At 39.2% G+C, this 18,951-nt stretch overlaps 3 protein-coding genes across 4 annotated transcripts; all 3 read right to left on the reverse strand.

Moving 5' to 3' along the window:
• Positions 1–654: 654 nt before the first annotated feature.
• Positions 655–8,192, reverse strand: LOC135944021 (titin-like). The gene is made up of 20 exons (XM_065490700.1): positions 7,898–8,192; positions 7,026–7,148; positions 6,887–6,961; positions 6,707–6,829; positions 6,458–6,648; positions 5,880–6,063; positions 5,425–5,820; positions 5,272–5,367; positions 4,797–5,155; positions 4,660–4,737; positions 4,529–4,603; positions 4,337–4,473; positions 3,063–3,868; positions 2,192–2,242; positions 2,083–2,130; positions 1,868–2,026; positions 1,715–1,811; positions 1,501–1,657; positions 1,280–1,444; positions 655–1,220 (listed from the first exon to the last, which is right to left on the reverse strand). The coding sequence occupies exons 2-20, from the start codon at positions 7,143–7,145 to the stop codon at positions 1,016–1,018; spliced, it is 3,522 nt and encodes a 1,173-aa protein (XP_065346772.1). The 5' UTR covers positions 7,146–7,148; positions 7,898–8,192; the 3' UTR covers positions 655–1,015.
• Positions 8,193–9,066: 874 nt separating this feature from the next.
• On the reverse strand, positions 9,067–15,961 carry LOC135942923 (post-GPI attachment to proteins factor 2-like). Of its 2 annotated transcripts, none has more exons than XM_065489270.1 (5): positions 15,806–15,961; positions 14,992–15,292; positions 14,032–14,296; positions 11,699–11,911; positions 9,067–11,633 (listed from the first exon to the last, which is right to left on the reverse strand). In XM_065489270.1, the coding sequence occupies exons 2-5, from the start codon at positions 15,169–15,171 to the stop codon at positions 11,461–11,463; spliced, it is 831 nt and encodes a 276-aa protein (XP_065345342.1). In that variant the 5' UTR covers positions 15,172–15,292; positions 15,806–15,961; the 3' UTR covers positions 9,067–11,460. The 2 variants fall into 2 exon arrangements, with proteins under 2 accessions (XP_065345342.1, XP_065345343.1); XM_065489271.1 differs by lacking the exon at positions 15,806–15,961 and adding an exon at positions 15,516–15,538.
• A 539-nt stretch (positions 15,962–16,500) lies between these two features.
• LOC135944053 (F-box only protein 5-like) lies at positions 16,501–18,950 on the reverse strand. The gene is made up of 3 exons (XM_065490744.1): positions 18,774–18,950; positions 17,703–18,155; positions 16,501–17,646 (listed from the first exon to the last, which is right to left on the reverse strand). The coding sequence occupies exons 1-3, from the start codon at positions 18,786–18,788 to the stop codon at positions 17,230–17,232; spliced, it is 885 nt and encodes a 294-aa protein (XP_065346816.1). The 5' UTR covers positions 18,789–18,950; the 3' UTR covers positions 16,501–17,229.
• Between the last annotated feature and the right edge of the window lies 1 nt (position 18,951).

Genomic DNA, 18,951 nt, shown 5'->3' on the forward strand with positions numbered 1-18,951 from the left:
AATAGATTTAAGGCTGACGCTTATGTGCCCGCAAGAGAATGCAGCAACTCTTCCTAAATCTCTTGGGGACAATTTAGTGTCCACTAATAGCTTATTCAACTGTGAACAAGCCGCCGCAGCCAGTAAAACGAGCAAGATGCACTTCTCGTAAACATGGGCCAAGATTTTTGCTGACGAAGCCCGAAAGTTGAGATTTCCAAAGGGAATCCAAAGGCCCAGCGCGAAGTTGACGCCGAGAATTAGTCGCAATGCGCGATCACTCTCCAACAGCGTCATGTTTAATGAGGGCAAATCGATTTTGTTTGCCAGTCTACAAAGGAAAAGGAAGAAGTGTATTATTAAAATTGCGTTAATGGAAATTATGTTTGGATTGTAATTATTATTGTTACTTTACGCGTCACGTGGTGTTATTTTAACTGGAAACAAATACAAAAAAAAAATACACCACCGACGTTTTCCGAAGCATTAATATTATTACCCAAGCAGTAAACCAAGTTTTTTATCTTCCCCGTGTTATAAAACGCCAAAACCCGTTGAATCAACGAGGATTTCTAAAAAAATGTGACGAATGAAAGTCCTGTTTGTACTTAATGAATTTTAAAACGCATGCCGATGGAGTCCAATAAATAATGATTAAAATTCAAATCGTTTCAAAGAATATCAACATAAACATTATATTTATTCAAATCCAGTATAGCCAAATGAAAGAGATTTTAAATTTGACTTTCATGTTTCATTATTTAGAGCATTTCGATAGCAAAGAAATTACAGAACATTCAAATGCGCGCACTAAACATAAACAACCAACCATGCTCAATGTCGGTTTTAAACAAAATCTTCCAACAAAACAAATTTGTTCATTAACAATCGATTTTAGGAGAAACGAAGCTTTGACCCCACTAAAGTTACAGTACATGCAAGCTGGGTACACAAAAATCAATTAGTTTTTTGTCTTACAGCAATCGGTGCAAGAAACACAGAAAAATGGCAAGAACTGTGTTTTCTGTTTCGCTTGCTACTTCTTGGCTGTTGTGAAAACACTCTGGATTTGGGTGGCAATTTTCTGCATTTGGTTTTTGATGATCTGAGCCAATCCAGTGTTAGCCTCTTCGACGATCTTCTCCCTCTCAGCCTCAATTTTCGCCTTGTCTTCTGCCAGGGCACTCGTCGTCGCTTGCTTCAAGTCAGCACCCAATTTTTTCAGTCTGAGCACTCTGTCTCTGCGCCGCCCGCAACAAAATTAATAAAGATCCAGCTTAATTGACAATTATTTACAAACCTTCTGTCGGGTTCCTGGGAGGCTTCTTGTGCCGCCAGGAGGCTCTCCATGCCGGCTTTAATGTTTGTAGCCAGAGAAATCACGTTGTCATACTCCTCTTGCCGCTTCTTTTCCTCCTCCATGGCCTTTTTCAATTCGGCCCTCATCTCTAACACCAGCTTGACCCTGCGTGTTGGCACACAGTTTAGAGACGCATTCCACAGATTTACCCTTTGATTTACCTCAGATCTTTCGGGGTTTCCTCTCGAGTGTACGTCGCGTACAGGTTCTCCAGACGACGAACCATTTTCTTCCTGTTTTCCTCAATTTCCCGCTCCATGGCTTCTTCACTTTCAAGATTCAACATTTTGAACATGGAAGCAAACGAATCCTCAGACACTATGGAGGGTTAAAAATTGAATTCTGGAATTTGATGATCATTTTAGCAGCACAAACCTGGCTTCTTGGCCTGAGGGGTCTTGCTCTTTTTGTCAGCAGTCATTCCTCCCTCTGCCACTTCCGGAGAGTCAAGATTTGGAGCAGGAAACTCATCCTGCAAATGCTGTACGTTAACTCAACTTTCATGAATACTAATTTCACCAAATTTACCTCATCAGACGCGTCATCAGGGCGGAAGAGTCCGTCAAACCTGTAGTCGCCTGCCATGTCCAGTTTTGACTGGCGGACTCGCTTTGTGCGGACAACTTTTGCCACATCGTCCTTGACCAGCGGCTTCTCATTTCTGGGCTTAGATGGTTTTGGTGGATCCTGCAATAAATAATAGTCATTGAAAATAACTTTAATTATTACGAATTAAAGTTTACCAAAACAACCACATCATCGTCGTCGCTCTCATCCAACTCCATCTGGACCTGTTATACAATGAGTAGAATTACAATCATTTTTTTTACCGAAATGGAAATCCCTAATTACCTGCTCAGAAGACAGGAAACTTGGCTCCAATTTCTTCTTACTAGCACCTCTCTGTCGAAAATGATGAGAGCATTTTATTAAGAATTGAAATAATGCGAATATGAGTTAACCAAAAAATGGCTTGAATTAATAAAAATCATGCAGCAATAATTAAATATCGAATTAGAAATAACTCTAATACAACCATTATTCGTTACTTTTAAACTTTATCTTTGCATTTAATAATTAAAATACATTTACTTGGATTTAAAGTCAAATGATTGTGATTTTTTAATTAAATAAATGATAAATCATATTATATCCCTAACCGACTAATTTTTATTCATTTACTTGTGACCTAAATTGCAAAAAATCCAACTTTTCGAACTGTTACGAGTTACACACCCTCTTTTTTGAGCAAAGGAAATAAATTGCTTCCGGGGTGTAAAAAAATTATGATTATTTTATAGCGAAGAAAAAAATTGTACTTTCGAGAGTTGGAAGTTATTATTTAGATTTTCGAAAAACAAAATTATTTTAAAATAAAATTTACAATAAAATTGACGTTTTGAAATATTTTTTTATGTAATTTAAATATTATTGAAATCTTTTTTTAGCAATATCATGAAAAATTTTACAAAAAATTTGGCCAGTCAAGGCAGTGCCTTCTTCACTGTAAAAAGAAAAACAGAGTATACTGACAATTGAGACTGACACCTTAATAATAAAATAATTAACTATATATGTTATAAATGTTCTCCATCTCTCTGAATTTTGGATTAATTTTCCTGACAATTTTGAATTTTCCGTTCTCAGTAAAATATCCATTCAACCCACTATTACTTTTCCAAAATATCATTTTTGAGTTTAATAGTTCAAAATTCAAGCATACCTCTTGGTTAGCACACGACTCTTTCTCATTGTTTGAGACCTGCTCTTCTTCTTGATCTCCATGATGAGTCACTTGACTCGTGCGAACAGGACGTTTGGGTGCTGGATTTCTACCTTTAGTCTGCCGTTTGTTCTGGTTCGGCACGCTCAGCTTCTTCTTCTTTGCTCCGGATGTTGGCTCTGCGTTCAGACTGCTCTGTCTCACTTCAACGCCGCTGAAATCTATGTCTTCAAACAGCTGGGGTTCAGCCGGCACCTCGGCTACTTCTTCACTTTTGGGCCGCTGAGGAGTGACAAACTGGACAGGTTTGATATCAGGCGCTGAAACTGAATTGACGAGCTCGTCAAAGACAGAGTCGCGGCTGCGGAAAGAGGCGGCTGCGTTGAACTTGGGGAACACAGGCTTCCTGCTGTACGTTTTCTGCTGTTCAGCGGTAGCAACTTTAAGCCGTTTATCCATCAAGGGATCTTCTTCTTCAGCTTTAGCCTTCTGGGGGACTTTCCTCTTCACAGGAGCGTTGACATGCAGCTGCTGGTCGACGTCCATGGCGGTCTCCTGCGGAGATTTGATTTCCACGTCCAGTTTAGAATACTTGGACTCGTCTTTGGGACTCCTGTTACGCAGGGGCGGCTTCCGAGTTCTCGGCTGTGCAGCCTTCTTCGGCTTGGCTGGAGGCTTTCTTGCCCTGGGCTTGCTGGCCGCCTTCTTCTTGGCGGGCACTCGCAGTGAAAGAGGAATTTCTTCCATCTCAGAGGCAGGTTCAACGGATGGAGCATTCAAACTCTGTCGAGGAACCTTTGGCTTGCCTGAGAAAATTTAATATTAGGATTTTTATTAAATGAAAAGATTTTACTTTCAATTCTTAGCAACATTCCGCACATAATATAATATCAATTCAAGACGGTTCCGAAAAAGCAAGGATTTATTTCATTTAGCCCTGGGTTTTATTAGGGGGGTTATTTGTTTTAAGGAATATTTAAAGAAATTGAGGCAGCAAATGGCAATTAAAAAATAAAAATCTGCATAGTAGAGGAAATTTAGACCAACCCAACTGAAAATTTCTATTTTTCTCACTGTCAAAGTAATGGAAAAAATTAATTTCTTGGCGCGAGAAATTGATAAAAATTGAGTAAAACCATGCAGGTGATAAGCAAATGCAACCCTGGGAAGTACTAAGAAATTTAACATTTAAAACTGGAAATTTAAAACTTGGTCTTAATTAAACTGCTATAAAAATATCTTTTTCTGGCAAAGAAGAGCAGATTTCACTGTACCAGCAGGGGTAGCGTTCCTTCTGATCGCAGGCCTTTCATTTTCCTCCTCATCAGAGAGATCATCAGCTTTGTTTGGAGCCGGAGTTGACTGCCTCTTAGGAATAGCACCAGAGGCAGCAGGAGTTGGAATCACGGCACTAAATAAATCATGGCAATTAAGAGTTGTTATATTAAAAGAACCTTTAAAAATACCTGATGTTGGGCTTTGGCAGAGGCGCTGGAGTGGAAATCCTCCTCGCAACAACAGCAGGAGTTTCATTATCAGATCTGGATAAAATAAATCGGTTAAACTCAATATGCAGAAATGACAATAACGAAGGTACCTGGTTTCAGCCTCCTGACTCTCCGCTGGAGTGGCCATCAAATTAGAATTAACATTAGCCGGAGTATGGCCAGCAAAGCTATATGAATTAACAAATCAAAAAATCACAAGTAAACAGTTTAAACAATTATCAAATACTGGACTTTGGGCTTGGAAAGAACAGCAGGTGTCGCTGCGACTTTCTGAGCCACCTTTTCAGCGACTGGAGTGGCCTGAAGCTCTTCCACTGCGCCGCTCTCTTCCGCCTCAAGAAATTCGTTCAGAGTCTCATCAGAGTCGGCAACAGTCATGTAGTCAGCGTAGGTCGACTTTCCTGGGGAATGGTCTCGCGGCGGCAGCTTGGCATTCACCGGCGTTGCCTGCCTCTTCACAGACTTGACTTTTTCTTCAGTTGGCGCAGATGGCTCTGAAGGAACCCACCAACTGGAACTTTGAGAGTAGTTTTCGGTCCAAGTAGGGGAGTCTGCTCTGTCTTTAATCATATAGCGGGACGCATCCTGACACAAAAATAGGAAAAACATATAATTATAATTAATTTTGCGGGGATTTCAATATTATTCCTCTTTAAATAAAATAAATATACGCTCAACACGCAAAAAGTAAAAACGCTTACATGATCTTCATGTTGTGTCAACATAGGAGTCTTGGTCTGGTCCAACAGAGTCTGGCTCAACCTCATCATTTCAGCCGTGATGTCACCCTTCTTGAACTAAAAGACCGCATTCATTAAAATCTCAATTAAGACAGATTAAAAGTTGTAGCATACTTTGAGTTTGTCCCCGAAGAGGTAGATCATGGTATCGTCATCAACTTCCCGCAACATCATCAGGACATGCACTTCCTGTCCTGGGGTAGCTTCGAATTTGAAGGACAGCGCCTTGTACATTTCATACTTTGCAGTGCCTATCCACGCAACCTCCTTCACGCTGGAGACGCTGATTTCAATGCGCCTCAGGGGGTTCCGCTCCTCATCCACGGGCTCCTTCTTCAGCACGGCCAAGAAAGAAATCATCTTGGTGCCCAGACTGAAATGGATGTACAGCTTCTCCTGAAACTCGCTCTTGTACATCTTGTCGCCGTTGAAAACCAGCCTGCTGCACACGAAGGGGTGCACCTGCGTGCAAAACTTGCTGTTGATCGGGTTCAGGAATGTTTGCAGCTCCTATTAGATACATTAGTTAGTCAAAATGATGATTCTGATCGAGTTTAGATAATAATTACGACTTCAAAGTGAACTTTTCCAAAGTTGATGAACGCCTCCTTAGCTTCCTTAGGGAAGTCACCAAACCAGCGATCTACTAGTTTTTCCCTCACGTCACCAGGAGCCAAACGCGTCAGAGTTTCCGCCACCACTTCTTGCACTGAGTAGTCACCACAGTTAATCAAGTAGTTCACCAGCGATTTACTGCAAATATATATGCAAAATTTAAATGAGGTCAACCACAAGCCCCTTTTGAAAAGACTCTTTTAAGTGTTTTTTTTATCTTCTCACAATTAAATTTTCATAATTTTTCTCACTCCGAAAGCAAGGTAAAATTCAAAACATTGGATTTTGGGGCACTTTTCTCAGCGATATAAATATGACAAAAATTGGTCGGGAAGGGATATTATTTCATGTATAAACCAAAAAAATCGCCATAAGCCCATCATTTAACATTCATAGTTATAATTTTCTGGAGCTCCTCAAAATTCAAAGGAATTTTATTAAAAATAATCATAATGGTCTCACAACAATCCAAATCACTAATTTAATAGTGGTTAAAAAAATCCTGCAATACTTGCAGAGACGGTAAACTTACGTTTCCTTTGGAAATCGCTCTCTGAGCGTGCTCCTCAGCTCACGGGTGGCACCTTGAAGAAGCATGTTGAGTACGTCGAGGGCCTCTTTCGCCTTCTCGCACTCGTGCTTGATGGAGCCATAGGACAGCAGCGACTTGATGCTCACTTCCAGCAGATAAGTGCGCGTTCTCATGTGTTTTTCATTGCACTCCTAAAACAGTTTAATCGTTTAATAACTCGGCAAATTCAAACAGAATCAATAAACATGCCCTGAAGATGTTCATTAAATTGGTGATGCTCAGAACTGGAATTTCAGAGTGACGCCTCACACTGTCCCATAAAAGTTTCACCAGTCGGTCTCTATCATTGCGAAGTTCCTTAACCCTACTGGACTAAAATCAGAGTTTTCAGGTTAACATAAAATAAACAACTAAGTAAAATTATATTACTTTTGCGATTAATCGCAGCAGTTTTACAGTCAAGTCGGGGACTATCTCCAGGGCGGTGCTCTTATTCATAGTAGCCTGATAAAAGAAGGGATTTCATAGGTGATTATGGCTATAATTAAAAGGTTTAAAAGATAAAAACCTCAGGAAATAACCAATCGGCCGCTTCCTCCAGTCTGCGCAGCAGAAGTACGTCATAGCTCTTGGCTCTGTCCACGTCAACTGCCAGTTTATGCAGATCTTCCAGAGTGGGAAACGCCATCCTCTGCAATTTATCAAAATTATTTAGGGTCTCACTAGAAAATATGACTAAAACAAGAAAAAACGCAATTTTTTGAATGCATCTCATAAAAAGAAGACAATAATTTGTATAATATTTTAACATTTTGCAATGCAAGAATGCCCTTTCATACACTCCGCATAATTGTTCAGGTACATACATTATTATACCTCGAAAAGAGAAAATTCGTGAGGTGAAAAATCACTCAAAGAAGGATTCGCTGGATGTGTAATGTATATACATAGCCATGAAAAAGTAACTAAAATTGCAGTTTGGGATATAAACACATAGCAATGTCCGATTTTCATTACACTTACTTAATTGTGCATGAAAATTCATAAATACGTAAGTAGTAAGTAGCATGCTACACATTATGTATGTATTAGCGATTATCCGTCTCCTAAATTATGTAACCAAGAATTTTTCGAATTTTCTTATGTTGATTTGGTGCAAAAAAGAGAAAAGTTTATGTACATAATATAACATGTGCATAAACTGTTGGTTACATATTACGCATACATATTATGTACATGATTATTTTGGTTAATTCGTTCGTGCCGCGGCATTTTAGCGAAAACAATATGACGAGATTATCTATTTTTATGATATTATACATCAATGTGACACTATGTAGTTACATTATTTATGTACTTACATTCACATTAAATTATGAGAATTTTATGTAGGAAATCTCTACAACACAATTTTAGCAATTTTAAGGCTCATACACGCACCAGCAGCCGAGATGAACTTCAATTCGGGTTTTCCGAAGATCCGAAGAATTTCGAATCCGAAGTATGTACGCAAAACGCAGACGCAGAGCATCCACGTCCGTACGACAGTTAAAAAAATGAATCTTCTAAATTTCAAATTATGTAGATGCCGTCTGGGCGGCCAACGAGTCACCGATCTGACCGATTGATGACGGCGTTTTTCGTTTGCTGCGTGCCGCGTTTTCCGTTTAGCAGGTCTATGGTGTGAGTGGTGCCGCCGCCGCCGTGGGGCATGCTGTGGGCTGTCACCAAGTAGTGTCTTTAGTTCACCTCTGTCCTCTGTCACTTTTAGTTTTCCATGGTCTGTCAAGTTGGTGTGAGAAATCCGAACAACTAACACATTCTTTTTCGTTTTGCTGGGGACGTAAAAGCGATGGAGCTTTTAGGTAAAAAAATCTTTAAAGAAAAATTAATAAATTAGAATGCTAAAAATCCTAAAAATAGTTTGACCGGATTTGCGGTCGAATTGGGATTTTAAAGAAAATCTACCGCAGGCCGTTGATGTTTATTAAAGGCCAAAAATAGTGGGTTTGGGGTGTTTTTTTAACCCATTTTGGTTTCCACCAGCAATATCTCCGGTTTAGGACAAAATATATTAAAAAAATTTCAACAAAAATAATTTAACCCCGCGACTTTTGACACCAAATTCGACTATTCTTATTTTTCTCGAAAATTGAGCGACTATAGATCTAGTCAAAACCTATCAATAGGTTTTGGAGCTCGAAAAACGTGGTTGTAAGAATAACACGGGTCATTTTTCCCGCCCGGCAGGGTTAACTGTTCCATCGAACAAGTAGGCCAGATGCCGGTCTGGACAACGATTTTAAGTTTATTCGCGCCCGTAAATCAGATTTTTTGTTTTTCGCCTTCACCAAATGCGAAAATGGTTTTCTTTTAGTTAAAATTCGACGCGTTGATGGATTCCAAGTCAAGAGGTCTCAAATGAATCGTCTCGAACAGCCCTACCACCTTATTCAATTTTTTTCAGGGTACCCCACCCTGAGATCGGTCCAGAAGCAACCTTTTTGCGGTTTTTCCAGCGCCGCGCGCCGCCGCCCTTTTGGCATATTTTTTCCTCTAAATTCAAACAGCAACACACACGTGTGAGATGTATAATAAAACTGAATCGATGCGATTTTAACAATATCAAGTTTATTTCAAAATCAGCTGCGAACATACATAACCTACAAACAAAAAGGTGTGTAAATGACTACCGGGTTTTTGGTGGAGACATTTCGGTCGGAGCGCGTATTGAATTCGTAATTATTCTTCAGTATATAGTACATTAAGGGCAGGTGTCATTAAAGAAACTTGTTGTAAAAATAGCTATCGCGGCTACGTTTAACACAATCGTAAATCCAAATAATGACGAACGCGTACGCTGCTCGTGTTTCAGTTCCACAACACTATAGTTTCAGCCTTTAGCGCGCAAACCAAAAAGCCATAAACGCGTTTGCTTTATTAATTCTTTCTGATTTTTGTAAGTATAACAATCCAGGAAATGACTATTGTTTGCCCTGATATGCACCGAGTGTTACACACGAGCGTCCGTCGTGTGTATTGAGCACTTCACTCTCACGGGTTCCACCTTTTACGAAAGAAAATAAAAAAATCAATCTAATTGGACCAGAAATATATATATATAATATAGTGTAAGTTCGTGCCGGAAAAGCAAACAACAGTAATAATTGCATGCCTATTTGCCTAAAAGAGAAAACGGTCTCGTAACATTCAGTTTTTGGTTAGATATGTTTTTAGCCAATAGAGAGATCATGAAAATGACTAAAGCGCAGAGAGTATTATTTTTTATAGTTAGTTGTGTAGAAAAGAGGGCGGTTCACTTTAGTCCCGTGTACGGCTTCATCAAACAGTTGGACTGAATTGAAAAAGTGCCCTCGCCAGGGCGGAAATTCGGATGCAGCAGCGTTTTAACGACACCTACAAAACGGATTTAGAGGCAGCAAGGGTCCAGCGAAGGAAATAATAATAATATCAGAAAGGTTTAGCCAAGGCAGAAATGATTATACAGTATATCGACTACAGCTACCGAGAGTTTTCATAAAGCATAGGAAAAAATGCGCGGTTCAATTGACTACAGATCCGAGTTAGAGCGTCCGTCGGGATTATTTTTTTGTCCCGAGTTTACGGCCTAGTCTCAGGAAAATGTCCGGATAAAATAACTTCCATGCAAATGTCTAAAAAATGTAAATACGGAGGAAAAGGTGCCAAATTTTATTTTTTAATTAAAAATAATCGTATTTTTCCCTGCGATGCATGTTATCTAATTTTACCATCAGGGAAGTTTCAGGCGAATTTGGAAATTTGAAGTTCGATTAGGCATTGCACGGGATTTTTAGCGATTAAAATTTTTGCTTTTGTTAGTAAAAATGGTGAAATTTCAGGTTTGAAACTCAGGAAAGGGAGCGTTCCCTATTTATATAAAAAATCCCCGAAAATTCTTCGGGTGAATAATTTCAAACCTGGAATTTAACAAGTTCTTTAACTGTCACCTAAAAAATCCCGTCCAATCGGCCTCCACAATTTGGAGGTCGAATTCGCGTGGAACTGCTCATTGGGTTTTTCCTGTCCTGAAAAAATAAACTTCTGCCCAGGATCCAAATTTTCCCGGTTATTTCCCGATCCCGATGGACGCTCTAATCCGAGTCGAGTGTGGAATTTGACCTACAAGCCGCAGTAGCAATGATTTTCGTAAATGCAAATTAAAAATAATATCAAGATAGAGAGAAATGCCAACGAGAAGCACTGCTTCATAAGAGAGTATTCAGGAAAACAATCCCGAAATTATGTGAGAGACTCTCCTTCCAGGGAGACAAAAACTGATTTGCAGATTCAATAGCTGCTGGTGGCTGAAGGAAATTCTTCAAAACTACAATATTCAGCTAGTTAAAAATAACGCTGCAGGTTACAGTTTGTTCAGCATGTCATTATAGTGTAGAGTAAGTAAGCAAACATTTTTCTGACATTGGAACATGCGAGATTAAGGGACTTTGTAAATTCCTTACTCTTCATAAAGGGGGCGGGGGGGAAATCTGCTCCTTTTGATCGAGAAAATTAACATTCCTTCTATACAAATGTACATCTGCGAGATAAACTATTCATTAAATTCCTGCTAAAACTAAAAAGAAACTGGAAGTTATTGCAGATCGTGTCCAGTTTTGCTTTTTATGAGACAATCGTCGCTTGAGAGACATGACCAGTTCAAATTTTATACAGATAACTCTTGACGCACACAAAAAAATTAAGTCTGCAATCGCCGATATAATTATTTAAGATTTTTCCTCCCAGTGATTAACTAAATTGAGGCTTCTCGCACTCAGGAATTTTGCAATTTGTTGCGAAAGTCAAGATCTAGCCATAAAAATAGAATATCCTCAAGTCTCCATGCCCGTTAGAGTCCATATATATCAGGCTGACGAATCAAAGTAGCCGACTAGAGTTGATGACTTATTTATGCAAGTCAAAACAAAATAGGAGCTGATAGGAGCAGGAGAGGGCTATGCTTTTTACGCAACTTTCTTGCTATTTGAGTCTCTCCTAAGTTCACAATTTGGTAATCTGCCTGGCAGTCCGTTGACCACCATCATTTCCTCGGTCGGGAAGTCAAGGACAACGGTGAAGTGGAACGCCATGTTGGCACAGGCGATGATGTACTCACAAAACGAAAACCAGCTGAATGCTGAAAATACAAAAATAAAATTTCATTATTACAATTTAGTGTTGGTTTGAAGTGGAAGTGTTTACCCATCACGTGACACATGAAGCGGTGCTTCACAAAGAAAATTAAAAGCCCTAGCGTGCTGACCAGAGATGTGACAAATAGGAAGCGTTTTAGGTCGTAGGACCGCTGCTCATTTTCGGTGAGTTGAGGCTTCAGGATGTTCAATGTCCGCAGCACAACCAGCATGTGGCTCAGCGAGCATATCATAAAGCATATGAACATCTTCTCATGGAGAGCTGCAAGTGCATTGAAAGATAATAAATAATTATTTACAGTTTAAAATCAAATGTAAGTAAATAGCAAGAGGTGGTTAATTTAATGACTCGCCATTTTAACTCGTGGACTCTAAGCGGCTTTAAGGACAAATGTCTGCTATTTCAATGAAATACCTCGGTGCGAGGAGGCGAAAAGATGGCCAAGATTGGGCCCAAGCTCTTCTTTGGCCACTCAGGCACCGTGTTATCCACTTTGTGAACGGAATTTCGTGCTAAGCAGTGGTTAAAAAAAACCCTGCTGCCATTTTCCAGTGTCACAATTATTTGTAATAATTAGGGCTGCTATTTTTAGACCATCGAATATTTTTATCAGAGCTTCTAATCGTCGCGAGAGTACAAAATACAAATAAGCACGAAGCATACGTTTTTAGCTATTTTAACAGTACATAATATAATTTAAAACTGTCAAATCCATCTAATGGCGTCTAAATATCTAAAATTGGCAAAGCACCAAAGAAAAATAAATATTTTCCTTTTAGCGCACTTATGGAATTTTTTTAATTCCGATCGATTTTAATTTTTTCAGTCTAAACGGTTTTTCACACACGAAATTATGTTTAACCTATTAAAAAGCAGCCAGAACTGGCCTAATGTTGGTTCTAACATTTTAATAAAGCTTTCATTTCCATTTCACGACAAGAAAAATTGTTTTGACATTTTGAAATCAGTCTCTGCAATGTGGAACAAAATCCCGTCTCGCTCTTCTTACATGTTAATTTGAGACGCTTAAATAAGTCCAAATAAGTTTCAGGTATGGTTAAAAAAGGGTTCAAATTAGTCTAAAAATTGAGTCAAAATCACTCTATGATTCCGTTATTAATATCTTTCAGTGTAGACGTGTAGCTCTTGCATTTGGTAAAGTTCTTTTTAACAATATGTTACAACCGTTGTTGTAAATTGCGATAAGGAAAATATTAGCGATTAAATATAAAATAAAAAAATATTTTTTCAATTTTTTTTAACAAACTTTGGTCGCTGTTTTAAACTATAAGCGATAAATTGATAATTTTAGTACAGCTGTGTAAAGATAAAAATCATGTGGTTTCGTCTGAGCTGGAAATCTCCAGGGGAGTTTCAAAAACTTGCTTTTAATTATTTATTTTTTTGCGGTTTTTACCAGTTTCGTGCGGTTTATTGCACTTAATATAAAGAACACGAAATTGAACCGTTTTACCCTTAAAACATAAGTTAAATAGTATCTGAAAAATTGGGATTCACTGGCGTTTAATATTTTTAATGATTTTTTCCATAAAAAAATTATTTGAAGAAAATTTTATTAAAATTTTGCCATGAAAAGTTGCTAGCTGCAAAATTTGCTCCCAAAAAACCTGCAAATAAGCGCAAAAAGTCGAATCTGCATAAAACAAAATTATTCCCATGCCGAGCCCTTTTAAAAATGAAAAAATCATCCTTTTTAAATTTTACATGTGTTTGCTATTTTTCTTATCGTAATCTGCAACTAGTTGTTACAAAGAGATGAATATTTTGACATAAAACACGTGATAATTGTGTTGAAATAATGTCTAGAAAAAACGTCAATAGCTGCAAAAAATAGTCAACTAATTTGGCGGAAAAGCCGTCTTAAAATACCAGTTTTTACTAATTTAATTATGTTTCTAATTTTGATTTCTAATATTTATTCTGAACGGTTGGTTATACAAAAATCATCAGAATTAGCCAAAATATTATTCCCTGATCGTATTAAAAAATAAAGATCTTAAATTTAAATGTATCAATTAGTCCAAACTGGAAAATCTTGCTGCTCAGCTTGCGCAAACTTGTCACGACATCGATTTTGTGAAAGTAGAACAGGCTTGTTTACACAGAAGATCTTCTACATCTTAATTAAATTTTCAGGAAAGGGCGAGTGCTAATTCGTCTACATTGTTTGCAAATGGATTTCATGCACGCTATAAGCTAAAATTTTTCCCTGATGGTGTTCGGAGCAGAGGTCTCAGCCACAAGATTTAAGGCGGCGAATTTTTTGGCATTTTTTCTCCTGCACTTTTTAATTTTTTACTCTTTTTCTCCGGCGGCTGGCTGAAACCTCTAAAATTGATATATTTTAAAGAGAAACTTACGATAATTTTCCCTGTTGGAGACATAAGTAACTCCGAGCAAAGAGGCTATCTCTATAAGATTGAGCCACAAGCAGATGCTGAGGAGGCGCTTGTATTTGGCCTGGTCCTCCGTCGAGATGCTCGGCAAGCGTGATAAGTAGTATGTGTTGTACACAATGGCGATCACAATCCTCGGCCCGATATGAAGGGCGACACAAATACGCCACAGGTAGCGCTGTGGGCTGATTCCAGTTATGGCACTGATGGAAGGTATGATGTTGTACACCTGAAATTCGAGCAAACGCGGCGTCAGTCTCTTGCGTGTGTGCGTGCGTGCGCGCCGCCGGCCTTGGCCACTTGGTCCAAAATTATTGCAATTACAAGCCACTTTTTAGATTTGACCGCGTGCCAAGAGCATTAAAGTAGAGCTTTACAGGCCGACAATTAAGAAAATTTAGTGTGGAAGTAGTGCATTGAGTTAGTAAAATAAGAAATTTAGGGCCGAGGATCAGTTTAATTTCAGATTTTTTTCCGAATTTCTAGTAAAAATTTCTTAAATCGTGATATTACAGTAGAGAGACAGTGCTTGAGGCAAATAAGATTTTTCTCAATTTTTCCGTTAAGCTTTTCTTTAATTTGAAACGCTGGAAATGATATTTTGTCCTTTAAAATTTACGGAATAATTAAGAAAATTTGATATTTATGCATTTTAAAGTGGCACAAACAATGAAGAAACCTTTCAATACATCTTTTATATGGAGGGAGGAGGGGAAAATATTATCTTGTACATTACAGTGGTATAAAATACTACTCCAGTTTCACGGCAACATTATTTATGGAATTTCTAGGCCGCGTAGGAGATAGAATAATCGAAATATTTTTTCAGTTTGTTATTCAAGACAAAAATTTCTTCAAATTCCTGTAGTTTTTGTATTTTTTAATCAAACCATCGGTCCTTTTTGAAAAAATTAAAGAACTTACTTTGCAGTGTGTTTCATGTATTTGATCCTGTTGAAAAATGTAGGCAGAGACAAAACAGATGAAGAGTCCAAAAATTGGAAGAGACACGGTGAGGACACAAAGCTGCTTAAAACTGACAGAGAAGTAGACAACTGCGTTTCCAGTCGAGGGTTTGCTCTGCTCCATCTCGCCCTTAAGCATTTTCAGAGTGGGTAGGATTAAAGCGACACTCACAGGGTCCAGAACCAGCGGAATAAGAAGAGTTGGTGCTGCTCCATGTCCACACTGCTCAAATAATCGAGTTGAATGCGACAAGAGCACACTGAAAGGAAGACAAAACAAGAGATATGCATCAGACTGGACACCAGAAAACACAAACAAAGCTGATCAAAACATTATACGAAAGTTCTCTCGATACAAACAGAACAGACCGAATCAATAATTTCATTTCGTGACTTAGCAATCAGCTTATTATATGGTCGGATTGTTCCCTTTCCGCTGGAATTGATAATGCACCCTTATAAACAAATACGCGGAATTCTCACGGTACGTCATAACCTGGCGCCGCATTATTTCCCGTTTTCCCAAGCAAGAATTAAAATTATACACTGTGTTTACGATTCTCTGTAAATAGAACTCTTTGCTAATCGGCGAAGAAAAATCGCATCTGCAAAGTGAATGTCCAAATCAGTGCAAATAATAAAAGAGGGTTGTTCGCGACGAGAGCCCATTAACACGGAAGGACGGAAGGATTGCGCGGCAGGTCCGTTTCCGGGCCAAGCAGCGCAGGGTACGCGTTTGCAACGTGTCAATATTAGGTTGGACACGAACGTACCTGTCGAAAGCGATCCCTTAGTGTTCTGGGAAAGACGATGGCCACAGCGGATCGGTCGAATTTCCGAGAGGAAATTTCACGATCGGCGGCGGATCATATGGGCCCTATGCCTGTGACGACCATGAACTTAGCCGCTCGCGTGTGCCGACTGCGAGAAGTTGGGCGCTTTTAAAACAATGCTGCCAACCGAACATTTCTAGCGTGGTTGCATGGTTGAGGGTTTGATCAACTCGTTATAAGGGATGGGGTGGTTCTGTGGTACAGAATTTTCTGTTGGCAGCTTTGCTTAAAAATTGGCTAACTTCTCCCGGTCGACAAACGCGAGCGGCCAAGTTCACATTCGTGATCCGATCCTGTTTGACCACGCCCCTTTTATCTTGTCGAAATTGTGTCAAATAGAGAGATCTTAAACAGAGTTAAACGCTCTCAGAAAAGTTATCGTGTAATTAGAACCCGTGTTAAATGGCTTTGTTCTGCTTCTGATGCACGTGCAACCGATTATTTGGCCTCTGTTTGTGTTTCTGCGATTGTAAATCGATAAACCAACTCTTTTTAGCTGCAAAAATACACCAAGCAATCGGTTGCATGGGCATTGGTAGCAGTACAAAAAGGCATTTTAACATTAGGCGACTTTTTCTGAGTGCACTCATCTCTGTTTAAATTATATTAAAATGTCAAAACGTTTGTTTATGTTTTTTTATTAGTTCATTTTCTTAACTGAACATTTTAATCCTAGTTTGAATATATTTACAAAATTTACAAGAATACAATTATTTACAGTCTTTTAATTTGATCTCATGGAAAGGCTTATAAAACTACTAAATTATTAATAAAGTATTGTAACGCACTCTTGTCGAGCTGATACTGACCAGTTTTCTTGAATCATTACTTATATAATAAGACACGTATGCCAGACAAAGAATTTGACTGATTGTACTGATTTAAAATATGCCAATTCAAGTACTGGTCTCATTTCATGCACGCATTCAATTTACTAATTAATTTAAGCACAATTCAGATCCTAATACTGATGAAACAAACTTAATACTAAACTAATTCTACTTAAAAATCAGAGATAGTGTTAGTTATTATATATTCACACCAATAAATGCACATCTGGTGAAAAATGAGATTCACAGGGCATTTCATAAATGCATCGTTTCGTATATATATAGAGAGAGAGTAAATGTAGGTAGGAAAAGCAACAAGAAGTCTGTTCCTGTGGCTCCACATTAAATGCTGAATGGAGGGCCGTATATATTCATTTGTGATGCACGGTTTTAAAAGCTATACAACAATACTTGTCATGGGACAGTTCAGAGAGCATCCTGATAAAAATGTTAATACAAAACAGAGGTACTCCTCGTCATTAAAAGTACATCAATTGGCAAGTGGAATTCGATTCAACAAGAGGCAAGTGGACGCTAACTCCAGTTCAGTCTCTTCATGTTCTTAACGTAGTGTTTTCTGGATGCGTGCCGAGCTCCTATCAGCTTCTCCGGAGTAAGCAGCAGGCGGCATTTCGACATCCTGTGCTCCGCGCCTCGGCAGTTTTGGCAGAAGCGAAACCGGCACTGGCAGTTGGTGCACACTCCCACGTTTTCGTTGCCTTCTTTCCTGGCCGGCAGGTCGCACAGTGGACACGCAAGTTGCGCCTCTCCACTGAGCAGACCGTTTCCCATCAGTCGAAAAGCCTCGAAACGGTCGATCCGGGTTATTATGGAGGGCGAGACCGGCAAGGGCGACGGCGAGGAGAAGTCGGGCTGCCTGAACGGAGCTCGGGAGTTCAGAGGGGTGCCAAAATGTCTGTGTTGACGTTTGATTTCTGCCACTTCCGAAGGCTGAAATTATAAATTATTAGATGATTTTATTTATGATTTTTTTTTTTATAATTTACCACCAATAAATTTTCGCTTCCGCGGGGAGTTGTTAGTTTCATTTTCTCCACTGCAATCCTGTTGTTCTTCAGAATGCGGTTCCAGCGCCATGAAACCCTCAAGCACTGAATGAGATCCACCGGTAACAGGTACTTGAGCAAATAATTGTCGAGCAAGCCTTCGCAGTTCAGCAGCTCCAAAGGGTCCGAATGTTTGTTGTTAGTAGCTTTGCAAGAAGGAAAAATGATTGATTCATGCGTGTTCCTGTTCCTTGCGCAACATGTCGAAGGTCGCTCTTCTGATGAAGAGGTATAGCTAAATGAGAGTCTGTAGCAGCAGCCTCCAAAGCTGGATGATGGAGTACACGATGAAGAGTAGCCGCTTTCATCTGCCGACCTGCAGCTATCTGATTTCGGCGTTTTACAAGAGTCGGTCAGATTTGCCATTTTCAGATTTTCAACTAACCGTGAGACCTGCAATTCAATATAAAAATTAAAAGCAGAATAACACTGATTTCTTTAAAATTATTATGGTATAACGATATGTGGTAAATTAAATAATGATTGTGATTCCCATATCCCCTGTCCCTATATTTTTTTTTAATAAATCGCGCCGCGCGTACGAGTGTAAAACAGTGCGTGCAGAAGTTTGCTAGAGTTTGTGAAAACATGAATCAAACAATAACATTAAAATTCTGTGAGTCTTGCGCAACAATCTGGTTTCTCGCGATCCTCAAGATACGGGGGAAAATAAACAAACCTGAGAGCGCGAGAAGCAATAAGAAAGAGGCCGATCTGGTCAGATCTTGGTACATTTAAAAGCGATTCTAGTGGCTACGGTACGTTTAAGCACGTGAATATTCGCCCGTGGTTCCAGTTTAAAGAGAAATGAGGCTAATTTAGCCAATTTGAATGAGAGAATCGAGAATCGCGCGTAGCAGTCATCCAGAAAAACTTTCCCCAATGCACACAATACAAGCATCGCTTAGAAATGGTGGCTCATGATTTGGTAAATTCTCTGAATTTATGACAGAAATACCCAACCAATTTGCTACGCATGCTTACAGAAATGTATAAGTAAGCGTTACATACCATCAAGGAATCCATACACTGGACGGGAATTCGCCCATAAAGGCTAAATAAATACCTCCCCGCTACACTAAAGCATGGCGGCTAGCTTGTAGCTGACATGACATGTGAGCTGGCTTTTGGCTTGGCTTGTTTGAGGGAAGCAGGCACGCAGGCAGCGGCAGGCAGGAAGAATTCGTTG

This window comes from Cloeon dipterum, chromosome 4, assembly GCF_949628265.1.
Source record: "Cloeon dipterum chromosome 4, ieCloDipt1.1, whole genome shotgun sequence".
Classification (NCBI taxonomy): Eukaryota; Metazoa; Arthropoda; class Insecta; order Ephemeroptera; family Baetidae; genus Cloeon; species Cloeon dipterum.

Excerpts from the sequence above, each read along its gene's own strand:
- LOC135944021 (XM_065490700.1), bottom strand. The coding sequence starts at position 7,145 with ATGGCGTTTCCCACTCTGGAAGATCTGCATAAACTGGCAGTTGACGTG. Across the intron at positions 6,962-7,025 it reads CCGATTGGTTATTTCCTGAG|GCTACTATGAATAAGAGCAC; the intron begins GTTTTTATCTTT and ends TTCTTTTATCAG. Across the intron at positions 4,604-4,659 it reads AGTCAGGAGGCTGAAACCAG|ATCTGATAATGAAACTCCTG; the intron begins GTACCTTCGTTA and ends TATTTTATCCAG.
- LOC135942923 (XM_065489270.1), bottom strand. The coding sequence starts at position 15,171 with ATGCTTAAGGGCGAGATGGAGCAGAGCAAACCCTCGACTGGAAACGCA. Across the intron at positions 14,297-14,991 it reads TACATGAAACACACTGCAAA|GTGTACAACATCATACCTTC; the intron begins GTAAGTTCTTTA and ends CTCGAATTTCAG. Across the intron at positions 11,912-14,031 it reads CTCCAACAGGGAAAATTATC|CTCTCCATGAGAAGATGTTC; the intron begins GTAAGTTTCTCT and ends ATGCACTTGCAG.
- LOC135944053 (XM_065490744.1), bottom strand. Across the intron at positions 17,647-17,702 it reads GAAGCGAAAATTTATTGGTG|CCTTCGGAAGTGGCAGAAAT; the intron begins GTAAATTATAAA and ends TTATAATTTCAG.